This window comes from Rhinopithecus roxellana, chromosome 9 (assembly GCF_007565055.1).
Source record: "Rhinopithecus roxellana isolate Shanxi Qingling chromosome 9, ASM756505v1, whole genome shotgun sequence".
NCBI classification, from domain to species: Eukaryota; Metazoa; Chordata; class Mammalia; order Primates; family Cercopithecidae; genus Rhinopithecus; species Rhinopithecus roxellana.
Genome location: NC_044557.1, coordinates 61969231 through 61989773, shown reverse-complemented (window position 1 = coordinate 61989773; position 20543 = coordinate 61969231). Strand labels below are relative to the sequence as shown.

Below are 20543 nucleotides of genomic sequence, written 5' to 3'. Positions count from 1 at the left end.
AAACTACAATTCCCAGAATGACGCGCGAGCCCGCCCCCCGCAGGCGCTGTCGGGCAGAGGCGCTGCTAGGGTTGGTCAGTCCCACCAGAAGCGAGCAGGACTGGTGCTGGGGCTTCTTCTCCTGAAGGGGCTGCAAGGGGGAAGACTTAGCCATGTCGTCCTTGATCAAAAGGGTGATCAGCACCGCGAAAGCTCCAGGGGCCATTGGACCCTACAGGTAACGAGGCTGGTGTGAGCAGTGACGGTCCCGGGGCGTGTGGGTTCGGGGATTCGGGCCCGGTTGGGGTCCCTCCGGGTCAGAGCCCCAGCGAACACGCAAGGAAATTGAGCCTGGAAAGGGGCAACGCACCCGAAGACCCACAGAGAGTTGGGAGCCACGATGGGACCGGGAGCCTGCACTCCACGGGATTTTGCTCGTTCTGGGGCTGCCTCGCTGCGGAACCGAGCCTGCCAGACAGCTCTCCCCGTTTAGAAGTCTTCAGACCCTGTGTTTTTTGGGGGAAGGGGGTAGTTTTTGTTTTCTTGGTAACAGCTTTATTGAGATATAATTCACGTACCATAAGATTCACCCCCTTTAACATGTACAGTTCAGTGGCTTTGACCATACTCACAGTTATGCAGCCATCACCACTTTCTTCAGAACCATTTTCATCACCCCAAAAATAAATCCCATCCCCATTAGCATTCACTTCCCATTCTCCTCTGCCCCCCCCCCCCCCCCCCCCCCCCCCCCCCCCGGCCCCTGACAATCTACTTGCATCTTCATGAATTTGCTGATTGTGGACATTTCCTATAAATTTAATCATAAAACATGTGGTCCTTTATGACCAACTTCTTTCATTAGCTTCATACTTGGTCTACCCCTCTCTCAATTGAAAAGACCCCCATCAACAGCTCCCTCCTTTGAACCTCCTGCTGTGAGAAAAGGCACTGAGATGTAGCAGAACAGAAATTATTACAGAAAACTTGGAAATAAAATGCAATGGGAGTGAGAGGGCAAGTGGGGTAGGAAGTAAAGGAGAAAAAAGACAAATTGATTTTAACTTGGGGTGGAAGAGGAAACAGAGCCCTCCCTCAATTGAGAAGAGCCCTGTCAACAGATGTGGTTGTCTCTTCTGTGGAGAAGCTGAGTTCCTTTAACAGAAATGCTTAGCAAATCCCTGCACATCTACGCAAGCCACTGGTTTCTACAACATATGGAAATGCATTGTAATGTTTATCAATTCATTGCCCATTCTTATTTCCCACTACTAAATACAAATCGTAGCAAACATTATTTTCTAAGACTGTGCCAACATACTCTAGCTAAATATACGTATACTGGCCAGAAAGTCTAACCTGTTTTTGTTTCCACTTGTGCTTTTGTTTCCACTTGTCAGAAGTGCTTTTAAATGGAAAAGTTAATTTTATTTTTAAGCTTCATATTCTTTTTTTTTTTTTTTTTTTTTTGAGACAGAGTCTCGCTCTGTCGCCCAGGCTGGAATGCAATGGTACCATCTTGGCTCACTGCAAGCTCCGCCTCCCGGGTTCACGACATTCTCCTGCCTCAGCCTCCCGAGTAGCTGGGACTACAGACACCCGCCACCTCGCCCGGCTAGTTTTTTGTATTTTTTTGGTAGAGACAGGGTTTCACCGGGTTAGCCAGGGTGGTCTCGATCTCCCGACCTCGTGATCCGCCCGTCTCGGCCTCCCAAAGTGCTGGGATTACAGGCTTGAGCCACCGCGCCCGGCCCCCTACTTCATATTCTTAAAATGTCTCAGCTTTAAAACTATTGGATCTTATCGTATGCATTGTTGGATACTTTCTTTTTCTAAGATAATTTTTTGTTTATTTTTAATTCTTCACTAAATTATACTTTGTAACCCTTTTTCAATTTTTTTCTATTTAAAATACAGTTTATAGTATCTGCTCACTGTTAAAGAACCAAAATGGGAAAACTTCTACAGCTGAAACATTTGAACTCTTATAGATGTGCATTGAATGCCTACTATATGCCAAGCACTTAGGAGTACAAAAATGTATAAAGACAACCCAGTGTGAAAAACATTAATATATATGGGGAAAAGAAAAATGAACATTTTAATTTAGCACATGCTCTATGCCAGGCACCATGACAACCACCTTCTCTTAAGTCCCATCCCCATTTTACAAAAAGAAAACTGAAGCTCAAAGTCAAGGTCAGAGAGTCTACAAGTGACATTTTGATTTGAAGTCAAGCCCTAGCTCCCTCCTTTAAACCTACTGCTGTGAGAAAAGACACTGAGATGTGGCAGAACAGGAATTATTATAGAAAACTTGGAAATAAAATGCAGTGAGAGTGAGAGGGCAAGTGGGGTAGGGAGTAAGGCAGAAAAAAGACAAATTGATTTTAACTTGGGGTGGAAGAGGAAAAAGAAGATTTACGAAGGTTCCTTGTGAGAGGTAGTCCTTTGGTTTTGAAGGTTGGTTTTGTCATTTATAGTAGTGTTGTAAAGTTTGATTTTTAAATTAATATATTAAGGATTTCAACAGGAAGTCATTGAGTGAAGGGCATGGAGGTAGAAGTCAGGTAGAGGGAATGGCTTGAGTGAGGGCATGGAGGTAGAAGAATGCATGGTATAAAGATTTTGGGGAGAAAGTTTTCATAATTCAAGTGCTACTTCTATCTTTTTTGTTTGTTTGCCAAATCTGTATATCACTTATAATTTACTTAACCTATTTCTTTGAGATGGCTAACTTCATTTTATTTAACAAGTTAATTGAAAAGGGAAACTTTACAACAGTACACGAAATAGAAAACATTTCAATAGAAAGTAATAGTAAAAAAACCTCAATTTTAAAAAAGGTGTTATTAAATTTTAGCTAGACTAGACATTACAGTTGGTTCAAAATCTGAGGCCTGCTCTCTCTTTGTTAAGAGTGAGGTTTCTTTAGCCTGGTACTGTGTCTCACGCCTGTAATCCCAGCACTGTGGGAGGCCAAGGTGAGAGGATTGCTTGAGGTCAGGAGTTCAAGACCAGCCCGGGCAACATAGTGAGACCCCATTTCTATTAAAAAAAAAAAAAAGTTTAATTAAAAACTTTCAATTGATGTTTTAATTTGTTTTCTAAAGATGATTTTTTTTTCTCCTTAATGTAATCAAATGGGGTAGAATCGTCACTGCTAACATTTACTGATGCTTACTCAGCAGCATCGGGCACTATTCTTTTTTTTTTTTTTTTTTTTCTTTGAGACAGAGTCTCGCTCTGTTGCCCAGGCTAGAGTGCAGTGGCACAATCTCGGCTCACTGCAACCTCCACCCAACAGATTCAAGTGATTCTCATGTCTCAGCCTCCCAAGTAGCTGGGATTATAGGCATGTGCCACCACACCCGGCTAATTTTTGTATTTTTAGTAGAGACAGGGTTTCACTGTTTTGGTCAGGCTGGTATTGAACTCCTGACCTAAAGTGATCCACCTACATTGGCTTTCCAAAGTGCTGTGATTACAGGTGTCAGCCACCACGCCTGGTCAGTACCAGGCATGGTTCTAAGTGATTTATATGCATGGTTATATTATAGTCCCCATTTTTCAGATGAAGAAACTGATGTGTGCAAAATTAAATAATTTGCCAAAAGTTACACCACTAAAAAGTGATGTAACAAAATGTGAATTTAGGAAATGGGTACTAGAGCCTAGTCTTAATCATTTACTTTGTTGTCCCTGGTGTAGATTGAAAAAAAAAATTGGAAAAGGAGTCATTTTCTTACTGTGTTTTACTGTGTATGACCGACTCCTTTGAGAATACTGATTAAGAGTTGGACTTTGGATTTGAATTTTTGTTTTGCCTCTTTTTAATTATATAACCTTGCAGAGTGACTTAACCTCTCTTAGTTTGCTTCTCTGTCTTCTAAATGGGCATAAATAATACCACTTGATAAGATTATTGTGGGAATTAAATAAAAGTGACCAATAAAAATTAGATTTTGGCTGGGCGCAGTGGCTCACGCCTGTAATCCCAGCACTTTGGGAGGCAGAGGCGGGTGGATCACATGGTCAGGAGTTCAAGACCAGCCTGGCCAAGATGGTGAAACCGCATCTCTACTAAAAATACAAAAAAAAAAAAAAAAAAAAAATTAGCTGGGCATGGTGGCGTATGCCTGTAATCCCAGCTACTCGGGAGGCTGAGGCAGAGAATTGCTTCAACCTGGAAGGCAGAGGTTGTGGTTAGCGGAGGTCATGTCACTGCACTCCATCCTGGGCTACAGAGCGAGACTCTGTCTAAAAAAAAATAAGAGAGAGAGAGAGATTTTAGCAGGATACAGGTTGTGGTGGTTTCCAATACTAAATGGAAGAATATAAACTTTATTTTGTATATAATGAGGAACAATCAAATATGATTTTTGTTGTGGTTATGTGTTTGTATGTGTGTGTGTTGAGACAGTGTCTCGCTCTGTTACCCAGGCTGGAGCCAGGATCATGGCTTATTGCTGCCTCAACCTCCTGGGCTCAAGCCATTCTCCCACCTCAGCTTCTGAAGTAGCTGGGACTACAGGCCCAAGCCACTATGCCCAGATAATTTTTGTATTTTTTGTAGAGCTGGGGTTTCACCACGTTGCCCAGGCTAAATGTTTTTAAACAAGGTGGAACATGATCAGATCTTTTAAGAAGGTAATTCTGATAGTAATTCCGATAGAAATTTGGAGGTTAAGAGAGTGAGAATAGTTAGGGAATATTGTAAGTGAAAATTTGTAATCTTTTTTCTCCTTCTGCCCTAATGTCTTTCTCTCAATCACACAGTAGCAGTATTTAAAAAAACACTTTTACCTTCAAACAAGAGGGACACAACCAAATCAAAGTGATTATTAGAGACACTTTGTCCTGGAGCCTGCTAAAGAGTATACCCCTTCCTTGACCTATTTAGAGATACTCTGTGGACTTTGTTCAAGAAGGAAAGCATAACAGTAATGTTGCTGGTTGACTTGAAGGTGAGTGGGAGTCAACTGTCTTTATAAAGCTGAAAGCAGAAGAGAAGGGAATCATTGTATGAATGTGCAAATATAACAAGAAAAAAAAGCCACCAACCAGCTTCGTGGTGTGGAGACTTCCAGGACATTGTGCCTCTTGTGCACTAGGTGACTAGAAATCGTGCTTATTTTCAATAGTTTAAGAAAAAAACAAACTCCAACTAACTACTTATATTCTGATAAAGTTAATTGGACATGTTTTAGGAACCTTTTGGAAACAAGAGTTTTTGTGCATGGAGTGCGTAGTGAGTACACTTTTTGAGAATCCTGGGTCCTCTCCAGGAAGAATTCAAATGTGTTGAACTTTCAGTCTCTGGCATTGGAATGGATGGGGTGTTGTCACTAATTAGCCAATCAACTCCGCACATTTCAGGAATACTTCCAGACAGAACCTTGAAAGATTTCAACATTGCATTGCTTTGCATTGCGCATATTGCACACTGTCCTCATAATTATGAATTTTTGAAGCAGTAGCCCGTGTGGCATAGACTATGATGTGAGAATTATTAGAACGCTTTTGAAAGTGTGATTACCCTTTAACCTGGAAGTAGAACAATGCACTTTTAAATTTTCTGAAGTCCAGCCACTTGTCTTTGGATAGTAGGATTCTTATGCTCAGAAAGTGTCAACTAGACAATTATTCTTATGAACAAACCTCTTTAGATCTATAAGAGATAACTCACATAGCTCAGATGGACTCAGCTCCAGTGCTTACTTTTTATATTTTGAAAATAAAAGAGTTTCGGCCGGGCGCGGTGGCTCAAGCCTGTAATCCTAGCACTTTGGGAGGCCGAGACGGGGGGATCACGAAGTCAGGAGATCAAGACCATCCTGGCTAACACTGTGAAACCCCGTCTCTACTAAAAAATACAAAAAACTAGCCGGGCGAGGTGGCGGGCGCCTGTAGTCCCAGCTACTCGGGAGGCTGAGGCAGGAGAATGGCCTAATCTCGGGAGGCGGAGCTTGCAGTGAGCTGAGATCCGGCCACTGCACTCCAGCCCGGGCGACAGAGCGAGACTCCGTCTCAAACAAAAAGAAAAGAAAAGAAAAGAAAAGAGTTTCTTTTTACTCTCATGGAGTTTCTGATAAATAATAATGCATATGGTCTTAAAGTGTGTTTCAGATATGGGGAAAGCTGAAGGCACTTTGCACAGGACCTAGGGCAGATGGCCTAATTCTACACAGGACAGTTAATGAAAAACAGTGTTACTGATGGTATTATTTAACCCGAGAAAAGATTACAAATTAACAAACTCAGTAGTTATCTATTTGTGGACCAGTGTGAAAGCCAGATAGCTGAGAAAACTTTCTAGACTTTCTGAATCATGTTACCAAGTTTAAACATACTTCCTTAGCTCTCTCCAAAGCATTTGCTATAAGTCGACAGGTCCTGCTAAAAAGACATTCACTGACAACCAAAATTGTTTATGCTACTAAGTGGTTAAAGGGCAAAACATCAGCAAGTAGTTATAGTGTACCTACTGTATGCAAGGAATCACCTACACCCTACAGAGCTACAGAGATGTGGTAAGACATTACCCCGAACTCAAGGAGTTTAGAGTCTAAGATACCTTGGGAGATAGGATAATAACAGGAGGAGTTACAACACAAGGCAGGATCCTGTACATAGTATAAGGAAGATACAACCAGAGCACTCCTGGGATCCAGGAGAAAGAAAAGCTTAGTTACTTTGGGAAAGAGTGTGTGTGTGTGTGTGTGTGTGTGTGTGTGTGTGTGTGTAGTGTAGTTTTATTTATAACAAAATATTGGAAGTAATGGTGACTAATTAAATAAAGTATATCCATATTGTAAAACATACATAGCTGTTTCAAAAAATGAGGAAGCACTCTACATAGACTTATGGAAAGATCTTCATGATATTCTGTTGAGTGAAAAAAACAAAGTGTACAAGAATGTTTAATATACCATATTTTATGTAAAAGAAGAGAGAAAATATATATTTGTTTTGGTTATCTGTTCTTTAAAGAAACTGGATGAATACCTGAAGAAGAACAATGGTTCTGGGCTGGGAACTGAGCACATAGGGAACAAGAATGGAAGAAAGACTTTTCACTGCAATTCTTTGTATATTTTCTGGATTTTTGAACCATATGAACTCCTATTCAAAAATAAATTATAAAGGAAAACAAAAGATGTGGTCAAGAAGACCAGGGAAAACTTCATGAAATAAAAGAGGAAAGTTTGGAGCATGTTGGAAGATGGAAGAATAGGGAACTAAAAGAAGAGGATTAAAATGAGACCATCTTAAATTTATAAATAAGCATGGAAATTTTAAAACAAATTTCACTTTTTTTTTCTTTTCTTTTTTTTTTTTTTTTTTGATACAGAGTCTTCCTCTGTCGCCCAGTCTGGAGTGTAGTAATGCAATCTTGGCTCACTACAACCTCCACCTCCCAGGTTCAAGTGATTCTCATGCTTCAGCCTCCCAAGTAGCTGGAATTACAGGTGTGCACCACCACTGGCTAAGTTTTGTGTTTTTTAATAGAGACAGGATTTCCCCATGTTGGTAAAGCTGGCCTTGAACTCCTGACCTCAAGTGATCTGCCCGCCTCAGCCTCCCAAAGTGCTGGGATTATAGGTATGAGCCACCATGCCCTACCACATTTCACTTCTAAATTAAAATTACATTAAGGTTTCTTTCTTCAACATCTTAAAAAAACAGACAGGCTTTCTTCATCCCAAAACTAATATGATTCCTATAAAAAGTGGACTTGTTTGGCTTTTTTTCCCGTATCAATGTATTGTATTCTTTTTCCTGTGATTTTATCCTACTTCTGAAATTTAACATCTTCATAACAGAAAAAGTCAGTTACAGAAGTAAGCACTTTACAGAAATGAAGTTGTATTAGTTCGTTTTCACACTGCTATAAAGATACAACCCAAGTATTTATAAAGAAAAGAGGCTTCATTGACTCACTGTTCCGCATGGCTGGGGAGACCTCAAGAAACTTACAATAATGGCGGAAGGGGAAGAGGCACATCATATATGATGGTAGGCAAGAGAGAGAGTGTGTGTGTAGAAGGAACTGTCAGACACTTATAAAACTGTTAGATCACATGAGAACTCACTATCATGAGAACAGCATGGGGGAAACTGCCCCCATGACTACTTATGTTTTTTAAAGTGCTCTTGAAATTGCATTTTTTTGCTTTACAGCTATATTGAGGTATAAGTTACTTATAAAAGTTACCCATTTTAATGGCTGGGTGTGGTGGCCCACAACTGTAATCCCAGCACTTTGGGAGGCCGAGGTGGGTGGATCACCTGAGGTCAGGAGTTCAAGACCAGCCTGGCCAACATAGCAAAACCCCATCTCTACTAAAAATGCAAAGATTAGCTGGGCGTGGTGGCTCACGCCTGTAATCCCAGCTACTTGGGAGGCTGAGGCAGGAGAATTGTTTGAACCTGGAGGCGGAGGTTGCATTGAGCCGAGATTGCGCCACTACACTCCAGCCTGGGTGACAGAGTGAGACTCCATCTCAAAACAACAAGTTACCCATTTTAATTAAGTTACTCACATAGTGTGCCATGAGTTTTTGCAAATGTATAGAATCATGCATCCAAATAGTCAAATTTTAGAACATTTCCATCACTCCCAAAAAATTCTCTTGTACCCATTTATGATCACCCCTGGCCCCAGACAACAGTTAATCATCTGCTGCTGCTATTGTCCTTTCTAAGGTTTCATTTAAGTGAAATAAGACAATATATAGTCCTTTGTTGGATCTATCAGTGGGTGCATGTGTGTGCATCTTCCATTTTTGCTATGAATAATGCTATTCTGAACATTCACATAAAGTCTTTGGACATATGTTTTCATTTCTCTTGGATAGTTGCCTGGGAAAGAAATTGCTGAGTTGAGGCTCAAGCCTGTAATCCCAGCATTTTAGGAGGCCAAGGCAGGAGGATCACTTGAGTCCAGGAGTTTGAGACAAGCCTAGGCAACACAGCAAGACCTCATCTCTACAAAAAATAAAAATAAATAAAAAATAAAATTAAAAAGTAGCCAGGCATGGTGGTGCACACCTTTAGTCCCAGCTACTTAGGAGGCTGAGATGGGAGGATCACTTGGGTCTGGGAAGTCAAGGCTTCAGTGAGCCAACATCCTACCACTGCACTCCAGCCTGAGTGACAGAGCAAAACCCTGTCTCTGAAAGAAGACTTTGCTGGGTTGTATGTCAAATATATGTTTAAATTTTTAAAGAAACTGCCGAACTATTTTCTAAAGTGGCTGTACCATTGTGCATTCCTACCAACAGTGTATGAGGGTTGCTCCCCATCATTGCCAATGCTTGTTTTATCAGTGATGTCTTAGTGTGTGGTTTTGCTTTGCATTTCTCTAATGACTAATAATGTTGAGCAAATTTAATGTACTCTAACTCTTTGTATGTTTTCTTTTGTAAAGTATCATTTGCTCCTATTTCATTGGGTTGTCTTAACATTATTGACTTATAAGAGTTCTTCTGGCCAGGCGCGGTGGCTCAAGCCTGTAATCCCAGCACTTTGGGAGGCCGAGACGGGTGGATCATGAGGTCAGGAGATCGAGACCATCCTGGCTAATACGGTGAAACCCCGTCTCTACTAAAAAATACGAAAAACTAGCCGGGCGACGAGGCAGGCGCCTGTAGTCCCACCTACTCGGGAGGCTGAGACAGGAGAATGGCGTGAACCCGGGAGGCGGAGCTTGCAGTGAGCTGAGAGCCGGCCACTGCACTCCAGCCTGGGCGGCAGAGCAAGACTCCGTCTCAAAAAAAAAAAAAAAAAAAAAAAGTTCTTCTTATATTCTGGATATAGGTACTTTATTAGGTGTATGTTTTGCAAATATTTTTCTCCCAATCTATGACTTGCTTTTTCTTCCCCTGACCCCTTTTTTAATTTTGGGTCTCTCTGTTACCCAGTGCCAACTGAGGCTGGAGCGCAGTGATATACACATGGCTCACTGCAGCCTTCAACTCCTGGGCTTAGGCAATTCAATCACCCTAACCTCCCGAGTAGCTGGGACCACGGGTGTGCGTCACCATACTCGGCTGTTTTTCATTGTTTTTTGTAGAGACTGAGTGGTTGCCCAGGCTGGTCGCAAACTCCTGGTCTCAAGCGATCCTCCTGCTTCACCCTCCCAAAGCACTAGGATTACAGCACCCAGCCCCTTTTCATTTACTTAAAGATATCTTGATAGGCCGGGCGAGGTGGCTCACACCTGTAATCCCAGCACTTTGGGAGGCCGAGGCGGGCAGATCACAAGGTCAGGAGATCAAGACCATGCTGGCTAACATGGTGAAACCCTGTCTCTACTAAAACTACAAAAAAAGCCAGGCGTGGTGGCGGACGCCTGTAGTCCCAGCAGTCCCAGCTACTCGGGAGGTTGAGGCAGGAGAATGGCGTGAACTCAGGAGGCAGAGCTTACAGTGAGCCGAGATCATGCCACTGCACACCAGCCTGGGCGACGGAGCAAGACTCCATCTCAAAAAAAAAAAAGATACCTTTAGTAAATAAAAGGTTTTAATTTTCATGAAGTCCAATGTATCTTTTTTTTTTTTTTTTTTTTTTACCATTTGTACTTCTCTGTCCTATCAAAAACGTCTTCTAGCATTGAATTTTGTGTTTTATATTTATATAAATACACTAGCTTTCTGTTTATTGCAGTCAAGCTGTGTTAGTCGACAGGACCATTTACATTTCAGGACAGATAGGCATGGACCCTTCAAGTGGACAACTTGTGTCAGGAGGGGTAGCAGAAGAAGCTAAACAAGTAAGTCATTTTCCACATTTGAGGTTCCCTTTTCTGCTACCTTTTTAAGGTTGGAGAGTATTAAGAATCCACTTGCCTGATTTGTTTTATAGAGATTAACAGATAAATGTTTTTTAAACTACTTACTGCTTGATTTAACATAGTTTTCAATCTAAGAGTTGGAAATTTGATGAATCGTGAATCATCTAACAACCAAAAGAGAGATTCTACCTCCTTAACACTAAAGTCACCTTAAACCTGAATCATTGACATCAGATGACATGCTGCCACTTCCATATGGATTGGGAAATTTTCTTTTCAGGGCCACTGACCTGCCCCTCTTAAAAAAAAAAAAAAAAAAAAAAAAAAAAAAAAAAATTACCACCACAGAAGTAAAAGTCAACATTTTTAAAAATAAGCATGGGGAATATAATTCTAATCCAATAAATATAATTAAACCATAATGTAGGCCAGGCATGGTGGCTCATGCCTGTAATCCCAGCACTTTGGGAGGCCGAGGCTGGCAGATCACTTGAGGTCAGGAGTTCAAGACTAGCCTGGACAACATGGTGAAACCCCATCTCTACTAAAAATACAAAAACTAGCCAGGGGAGGCCAGGCACAATGGCTCACGCCTGTAATCCTAGCACTTTGGGAGGCTGAGGTGGGCAGATCACCTGAGGTCAGGAGTTCAAGACTAGCCTGGCCAACATGGTGAAACCCTGTCTCTACTGAAAATACAAAAATTAGCCAGATGTAGTGGCATGTGCCTGTAGTCCCAGCTACTCAGGAGGCTAAGGCATGAGAATCATTTGAACCCAGAAAGTGGAGGTTGCAGTGAGCAACATATAATTAGAATTATATTCCACATGCTTATTTTTTTAAATGTTGACTTTTTACTTCTGTGGTGGTAATTTTTTTTTTTTTAGGAGGGGCAGGTCAGTGGCCCTGAAAAGAAAATTTCCCAATCCATGTGGAAGTGGCAGCATGTCATCTGATGTCAATGATTCAGGTTTAAGGTGACTTTAGTGTTAAGGAGGAGGAATCTCTCTTTTGGTTGTTAGATGATTCATGATCCATCAAATTTCCAACTCTTAGATCGCGCCACTCCACTCCAGCCTGGGCGACAGAGCAAGACCCCGTCTCAAAAAGAAAAAGAAAAAAAAAACTAACCCAGTGAGGTGGCACATGCCTGTAGTTCCCGTTACTCAGGAAAATGATGCAGGAGAATCACTTAAACCTGGGAGGTGGAAGTTGCAGTAAGCCAAGATCGCACCACTGTACTCCAGCCTGGGACACAGAGCAAGACACTGTCTTAAAAAGTAAATAAAATACGCCGGGCGCGGTGGCTCAAGCCTGTAATCCCAGCACTTTGGGAGACCGAGGCGGGCGGATCACGAGGTCAGGAGATCGAGACCATCCTGGCTAACATGGTGAAACCCCGTCTCTACTAAAAATACAAAAACTAGCCGGGCGAGGTGGCGGGCGCCTGTAGTCCCAGCTACTCGGGAGGCTGAGGCAGGAGAATGGCGTAAACCCAGGAGGCGGAGCTTGCAGTGAGCTGAGATCTGGCCACTGCACTCCAGCCTGGGCGACAGAGCGAGACTCCGCCTCAAAAAAAAAAAAAAAAAAAAAAAAGTAAATAAAATAATAAACTATAATTTTATGCATTTACTGAGTCATATAATGCTGAAAGTTTGTTTTGTTTTGTTATGTTTTGTTTTGTTTTGTTTTTTTGAAACAGCCTCGCTCTGTTGCCCAGGCTGGAGTGCAGTGGCGTGATCTCAGCTCACTGCACCCTCTGTCTTCCAGGTTCAAGCAATTCTCTTGTCTCAGCCTCCCAAGTAACTGGGACTACAAGTGCCCGCCACCACACCTGGCTTATTTTTTGTATTTTTAGTAGAGATGCAGTTTTACCATGTTAGCTAGGATGGTCTCGATCTCCTGGCCTCATGATCCACCCACCTCAGCCTCCCAAAGTGCTGAGATTACAGGCGTGAGCCACCGGACGTGGCCTAGCTGAAAGATTTTTAAAAACCTAAATGTCCACTCATAAAGAACCGGTTGAATAAATTCTGCTAGATCAATACAACTAAAGTAATGTGGAAAGATCTCCAACGTAAATTGTTTCATGGTAATAAAACCAAGATGCAGAACAGCATGCACAGTATGCTACCGTGTGTGCTTTTGTGTTTAAAAATATGTAACATAAGCATTGACTGTACCTAGAAGGATATACAATAAATTAGGAACAGTGGTTACCTCTGAGGTGGGAAACATGGGAGAGAGAGAGAAGGGTGAGAGAGATCTTTACACTATATATGCTTTTTAAATAGCTTTTGAGTCTGTTGTTGTTGTTGTTGCCATATCCATGTATTACCTATTTAGAAGATTATTTTAAAAGACACAAGAATATAATGAAATATTACATTGTGACCAGCAAAGTGGGAAGGAAGAATGAATCCAAAAAAAGATGTTTTTCCAGAAGTCAGTGTCTCAAACAGTTATATAATTTACTAATATCATTTTTTGAGAAAAAGGAAAAAGAACCCTTTAAAGTCAAATATTGCTTTAAAAGAAAACATGTTTTAATGCTTACTAGCTCATCCTTATCCTTGAAGTGGTATCAACTGAAGAACCCCAGAAATTATTTCTGTGGACATTGGCCGAACAATTAACACATTTTAGCACTGAAGAAGGGACTTCAACCCAGTATTTTTACGTACAAAAGGAGACGACCTTTTCACTGTATTTCAGAAAGACTCATTCTATTAAAGGGAAGCCAAGAAACACACTTGTAAGCTTCCTAACAAGAGTAGAGAAGATTTTTCTGCAACATAAGCTATTTAAGGAGGTATTAGTAAAAGATGATTAATTGAATGTAATTAAAGCTTTAAATCTAACATCAGTGACTTAGGCCTTTCTTGGCTTGGTTCACAGGCTCTTAAAAACATGGGTGAAATTCTGAAAGCTGCAGGCTGTGACTTCACTAATGGTGAGCAATTTGATATTATTTCACCTTTCTTTTTGATATTTCTTTGGCCTTTTTCAAAAATATATGGCATCCAGTAATATGCCATGCCATGTCTTGGTTAGTACTTGAAGTTGTTTTAAACAGCAACTGTTCTCTTTCGCTTCTTTGGTCCCATTTCAGTCCCATTTTAATCAAGACAGTCTCAGAATCATATAGTCTTTTTCTAAGTAATGTTTTGGGTCAGACCAAATAACTAAACCTAATGACAATGTTTATATCTTCTAGTGGTGAAAACAACTGTTCTTCTGGCTGACATAAATGACTTCAATACTGTCAATGAAATCTACAAACAGTGTAAGTAATTTGGCTTTATTCCTATTTTCCATTTTTAAAAAGAAATAAATCTGGTCACATTAATGAATGTGTATTAAGAATTAAGAGTGGTAGGAGATGCTAAAGAAATGGTCATAGATCTTGTCCTAAAATAATTAATAATCTGATTGGAAATAGGTTGTATATACCCCATGAAAAAGTTCTAAGACATTTCTATTGCATTCCCTAAAACAATGTAGTGAAACCCTACATACCCATTTTTCAAAAGCTTAATTTCATTAAACCCTTTTCAGGCTTTTTAAACTCTCCTAAAAAGTTTTTTACACATAGGTTTTATTTACTATTGCTGTATGGTCCAGCCACCATCTTTATCCTGGCTCTCTCAGACTTATTAGTTAGTTACTTAATATTTCTATGCCTTGGTTTTCTCATATGCAAAATGGAGATAATATACTCCTACCTTATAGGATTGTTGGAATGATTAAATGAGTCAGTACAACGTGTAAAGCACTTAGATGCTGGTGTGTTATAAGCACTGAGTAAATGTTAGCTATTATTAACATTGATGGCATAGTGGGGAAAATTGGTGTCCCCACCACCTAGTGGGATGAGGCAAAGGTATAACATGGAAAAAGCATCATTACTTATTCTCTCCTGAAGAAATGACTAGAAAAGACCAAAGTTGGCAGAGGAAGTACTTGCCAAAATTGCTGGAGATGGGCACTTGTTCCCTATTTAGTTAAATAGTTTATAAATATCACTTTAAAAACAAAACTCCACATCAAATCAAACAAGATCAAAATGTTAGAGTATGTATTTCTTTTTTTTTTTTTTTTTTTTTTGGCCAGAAAGCTAAGAGATTTTAAAAAGTGTTAACTATCATAGGAATCGTATGGCAAAATATTTTATCAAACAAATCTGATAGTGAGTCTCTTTTTTAAAATGTTACTTAAAGCCGGGTGCAGTGGCTCACATCTGTAATCCCAGCACTTTGGGAGGCTGAGATGGGTGGATCATTTGACATCAGGAGTTTGAGACCAGTCTGGCCAACATGGCAAAGCCCCATCTCTACTAAAAATACAAAAATGAGCCAAGCGTGGTGGTGCACACCTATAATCCCAGCTACTCGGGAGGCTGAGGCAGGAGAATCTCTTGAACATGGGAGACAGAGGTTGCAGTGAGCTGAGATTGCACCACTTCACTCCAACCTGGGTGACAGAGCGAGACTCTGTTTCAAAAAAATAAAAATAAAATGTTGCTTATATCTAAGAACTGACCAGTATATGAAGCACTTGCCAGATTCTTAGTTGTAGAGTATTGAATAACAATACAATATCTGAAAACTAAAATAAAATTTTTCACTTGATCTTTATTTTTTCAACTCTTCTCTATTAAAAAAATGAAATTCTTTTAAATTCAGATTTCAAGAGTAATTTTCCTGCTAGAGCTGCTTACCAAGTTGCTGCTTTGCCCAAAGTAAGTACACTTTAAATGACTAATGTACACAGTTTTCAATGTCTACATTGTTTTTCTTCTATAAGTAAACTAAGCACTGTGAAAGGAAACTTAAAAGAAGTAGCCTGGGCAGGGTGGCATACCCCTGTAATCCCAGTGCTTTGAAAGGCCAACACAGGAGGATCGCTTGAGGCCCGGAGTTCTAGACCAGCCTGGGCAACATAGCAAGACAGCCATCTCTACAAAAAAAAAAATTTTAAATTAGCTATGCATGGTGGTGGTGCACACCTGTAGTCCCAGCTACTTGGGAGGCTGAGGTGGGAGGAACACTTGAACCCAGAAGATTACAGCTGCAGTGAGCTGTAATCGAACCACTGTGCTGCAGCCTGGGTGACAGTGAGACCTTGTCTCTAAAAAAAAAAAAGAAAGAAAAGAGATAGATCCTGCTTCCCCAGGGACTTAAAGTCTGAAAGGAAATACCCTATATTACATGCTTGAAAAAAAAAAAACCTTCTAAGACAACACATGAACATAGAATCAAAATCAAAATACTTCAATTGTGAGAAAAGGCCGGGCACGATGGCTCACGCCTGTAATACCAGCACTTTGGGAGGCCGAGGCGGGTGGATCACGAGGTCAGGAGATCAAGACCATCCTGGCTAACACATTGAAACCCGGTCTTTACCAAAAATACAAAAAATTAGCTGGGTGTGGTGGCAGGCTCCTATAGTCTCAGCTACTCAGGAGCTTGAGGCAGGAGAATGGTGTAAACCCGGGAGGCAGAGCTTGCAGTGAGCCAAGATGGTACCACTGCGCTCCAGCCTGGGTAACAGAGCGAGACTCCATCTCAAAAAAAAAAAAAAAAAAAAAAATTTTTGAGAAAAAATTAAATAGCAGCTGTACTGTTGTAATGTTACTTAGGGGACTATAAATTTGAGCCAGATTTGTTTATGAGTTCTGCAGTAAAAATTTCACCTGGCTATTGTACAATTAAGAATCTTGGCTGGGCGTGGTGGCTCACGCCTGTAATCCCAGTACTTTGGGAGGCCTAGGCGGGTGGATCACAAGGTCAGGAGATGGAGACCATCTTGGCTAACACAGTGAAACCCCGTCTCTACTAAAAATACAAAAAAATTAGCCGGGCGTGGTGACGGGCGCTTGTAGTCTCCGCTACTCGGGAGGCTGAGGCAGGAGAATGGCGTGAACCCGGGAGGCAGAGCTTGCAGTGAGCCGAGATCACGCCACTGCACTCCAGCCTGGGCGACAGAGCGAGACTCCGTCTCAAAAAAAAAAAAAAAGAAAAAGTATCTAAACCTTCCACTAGAAAAATAATCTCTAAACCAGGGGCACACATATTTCTCACCATTTTGATTTTGCTACTCTAACTCGAAGCTTAGCAGCACGATATTCCTGCCTATAAAAAAGCAGCTCTTACTGACTTCTACTTGCAGTTTCTACTAAAGAAAAATTATGTTTTAAGAGTGTAATTTGTATTGCTTTAATTAGTTGTGACTTGGAATGATCATTATCAAACCTATTAAGGTACTGGTTGTAGTAGAAAGAGCTCTGAACTTGGAATCAAAAGACAAGGGTTCAACCTCTGCTATCTAGCTTGTGACTGGGATGAGTTAATTATTCCTTCTACACTTCAGCATATCATTCTGCGAATTGATGGGAAAATATCTCTCTAATAGGGCTGCCGTGAGACTCATGTAAGCTAATATAGTATATGAATATACTTAGCATGGTAACCTGGTCTATTATAGATTCTTGGTGAATATTTCCTTCTCCTTTCCTTCCTTGAAAAGCTTAACGTTAAAAATGTTATATTGCTGTTAGTTTCATGTTTTTAGTAGGTATTATAGAGTTTGCAATTTGTACAAAATGATTAAAACAAATTATTTCGTTTTCCTCACAGGGTAGTCAAATTGAAATTGAAGCAGTAGCTGTCCAAGGACCGCTGACAACAGCATCACTATAAGTGGGCCAGTGCTTTGTAGTCTGGACTTGTTAACATTTTAATTTTTACAATTTTACAATGTAACATCTTAATTAACCTTTTAATTTTCACAATTGATGACAGTGTGAGCTTGATGAAAATATCTGAAGTTATTATGGAAATACCATATAATAGGGAGAGTTGAACATGAATTGAAGATTAGAGAAGGAATCCAGTTGCTGTTTTAAATTACGCCTGTATTACTGAATATAGGAAAGAGATACCCATTACATAGTTACTCAATAAATAAAAGAGAAATAACAGGTAGGAAAGAAGAGTAATTATTCCTGAGAAATAATCAAGAACATATTTAATTCAAACTAATGATGTGAACGATTTAGTTTTCATGTTAGGTATGGGATTCTGCTCTTTCTTGAGTAAAATTTAAGTGTTTAAATTTGAGGTCAAGGAGAAGAAAGTGGACCAAAATTTAATATAGATAATATTTTTCTAATGGAAATAAAAGAGACATGCAGATTTCCTTTGGTGTGATTTTGTTCACTTATTTCTTAACAGTTTATACATTAAAACATATTGCCTAGTTGGGGTGGGTAAAGTTAAAATCTCCAACTATTTCATTTTTCAAAGCCTACTTCTGACTTCATGCACTTTTACACATTTTATTTTTTTCAGCAGTTTTAGCCAACTATTATTACATGAAACATCATTTAAACTTTCTAGTCTTCAGCAGTTTTGGCCATTTACAGTGTTGCAGAATTTGCATGTAAATTTTCACATTTGTAGACATCTTTTTAATCTCTGCTCTATCTGTCCCCCCTTTTCATGTCTGATATGATTTATTTGGACTTCTTTTTTTTTCCATTATCAGTCTTTGCCAGAAGTTTATCCCTTTCATTAATCTTTTTAAAGAACCACTTTTTGGCTTTGTTGATCCTTTCTATTATATCTTTCTTTATCATTATTTCTGCTCTTATATTTATTATTTTCTCCAGTTCATTGATAAGTCACATTTTTCTACTTTTAATATTGAGTCTTTTATTAGTAAGTTACAGACACCCAACTCAAACTAGTATTAAGTGGAGAAAAGAGATAAATGCATAGGCTTAGGTCGCAGAGGCCAGAGTACAGCTGGCTTTAGGCACATGTAGCCCAAAAACCTCACAGCTCCATCTGTCTCTTGGGGGAAGATGCTGCAGACCCCAGATACAGGCTATGAGTGCGCTAACCCCAGCAGAAAGGTAACGATTTCCTGATCTCTCTGGCAGAAGAATCTCAGGGAAGCCTCTGATTGGTCCAGCTCAGCTTAAGGGCCTGTTCCTAAGCCAAAGCCAGGAAATTAGACACCCTGGCCAGGTTAGGTCTAGGGGGAATAGTTGTATATAGGGCATGACTTCAAAATCAAACTCTAGAATGAAAGAGCTGGAAATAAGATGCTGGTACCCACGTTAATTAATTTGTTAGTGGCTGGGTCGTGGCTTGGAGTCTTCCTTTCCACTTTGAAGGAGAATCACTAGAATTTGTTAATTTTGGGGAACATTGCATGTTGGTCTTTTTCTTTCTTTCTTTCTTTCTTTCTTTCTTTCTTTCTTTCTTTCTTCCTTCCTTCCTTCCTTCCTTCCTTCTTTCTTTTCTTTCTTTCTTTCTTTCTTTCTTTCTTTCTTTCTTTCTTTCTTTCTTTCCTTTCTTTCTTTCTTTCCTTCCTTTCTTTCTCTCTTTCTCTCTTTCTCTCTTTCTCTCTTTCTCTCTTTCTCTCTTTCTCTCTTTCTCTCTTTCTCTCTTTCTCTCTTTCTTTCTTTCTTTCTTTCTTCTTTCGAGATATTCTCACTCTGTCACCCAGGCTGGAGTACAGTAGCACAATCATGTCTCATGGCAGCCTCAAACTCCTGGCTGAAGCATTCCTCCCACTTCAGCCTCCTGAGTAGCTGGGATTACAGACACCACCACACCTGACTAATATTTTTATGTTTTTGCAAAGACAGCATCTCATTATGTTGCCCAGGTTAGTCTTGAACTCCTGACCTCAAGCAGTCTTCCCACCTCAGCCTCCCAAGATTAATTTAAAGTCTGCTTTTTTTTTCTAAAGGACACAACAAATCAAAAGAAATAGTATGTTTCTGTAAAACAATTCAGGTAAAAAATACACAAACATAAACTTTTTAACACTTTATTAGTTCTAATAAGATATTTATTCAATCAAAATTATAAATGTTGACCCAGCAGTACGAATAATTTCATTAAAATTTTGGCCATAATTTCCCATAAAGCCAATTACTTTCAGTTATAAGGAAATTGCCATGATTACATAAGAATAAAGAACATTTGTTACCAACAAATATTTATAGAATGACAAATGTGTACTAGACTTAGGGGAGGAGAATGAAGTTTGAACTAACTTTCCTGCCCTCAGAAGAGCTTACAATTTTTCTCACTTCTGCCATGTGTTTAGCAATTGGAAAGCATGAAAAATAATTCCAAATAAAGGATTCCATTTCAGTGAATTATTCATCTAGCATAAATCATAAACTGTAGTCAGCTAAGCCCTAATATACTTAGGCAGAGTTGCTTTCTCTGCAGCACTAATCAATGTTTATGAATACAGCAAGAATTACTGGAACATTCTCTATAACCTATTATCTCCATTGGATTAAGTGCTGGCTCATTGACTCAACAGACTCAAAGTTCTATTGATAGTTGTGCTTTGACTAACTTGTTATTGCAACAAGTTTTGCAATTTAAAAAAATCCCCCATATACATCAACATACTAACAGTGATCATCTTTGATGAATTATGGGTAATATTTAGACTTCATATTTTAAAGTTTATATTTTCTGAAGTTTCTACAATGAACATGTATTGTTTTATACTAAGAAAAAAGTAATTATTTTAATAACCTCCTTCTTTTGTAATTATTGCCTAAAATAGTCATTCTGTGTTACACATAAGTACCTAGGCAGAAAGTGTTATTTCTACCCCCACAAAAAAAAAAAAATGTTTAAAAACTCTTATATCCAGAAACTTTGAAGATAATCTATACTGATCCACTAAATAACTGCTATTTGAAATCACTATTGCTTTGTTCTCCACG

The 20543-nt window shown here is 39.7% G+C and overlaps 1 protein-coding gene across 1 annotated transcript; it reads left to right on the top strand.

Annotated features, from left to right (window-relative positions):
• The first annotated feature begins 56 nt into the window (after window positions 1–56).
• Window positions 57–17978, top strand: RIDA (reactive intermediate imine deaminase A homolog). Its single transcript, XM_010385623.2, has 6 exons — window positions 57–217; window positions 10651–10756; window positions 13676–13730; window positions 13995–14063; window positions 15463–15518; window positions 17416–17978. Exons 1-6 carry the CDS (start codon window positions 153–155, stop codon window positions 17476–17478), a joined length of 414 nt encoding a protein of 137 aa, XP_010383925.1. The 5' UTR covers window positions 57–152; the 3' UTR covers window positions 17479–17978.
• Window positions 17979–20543: the final 2565 nt, after the last annotated feature.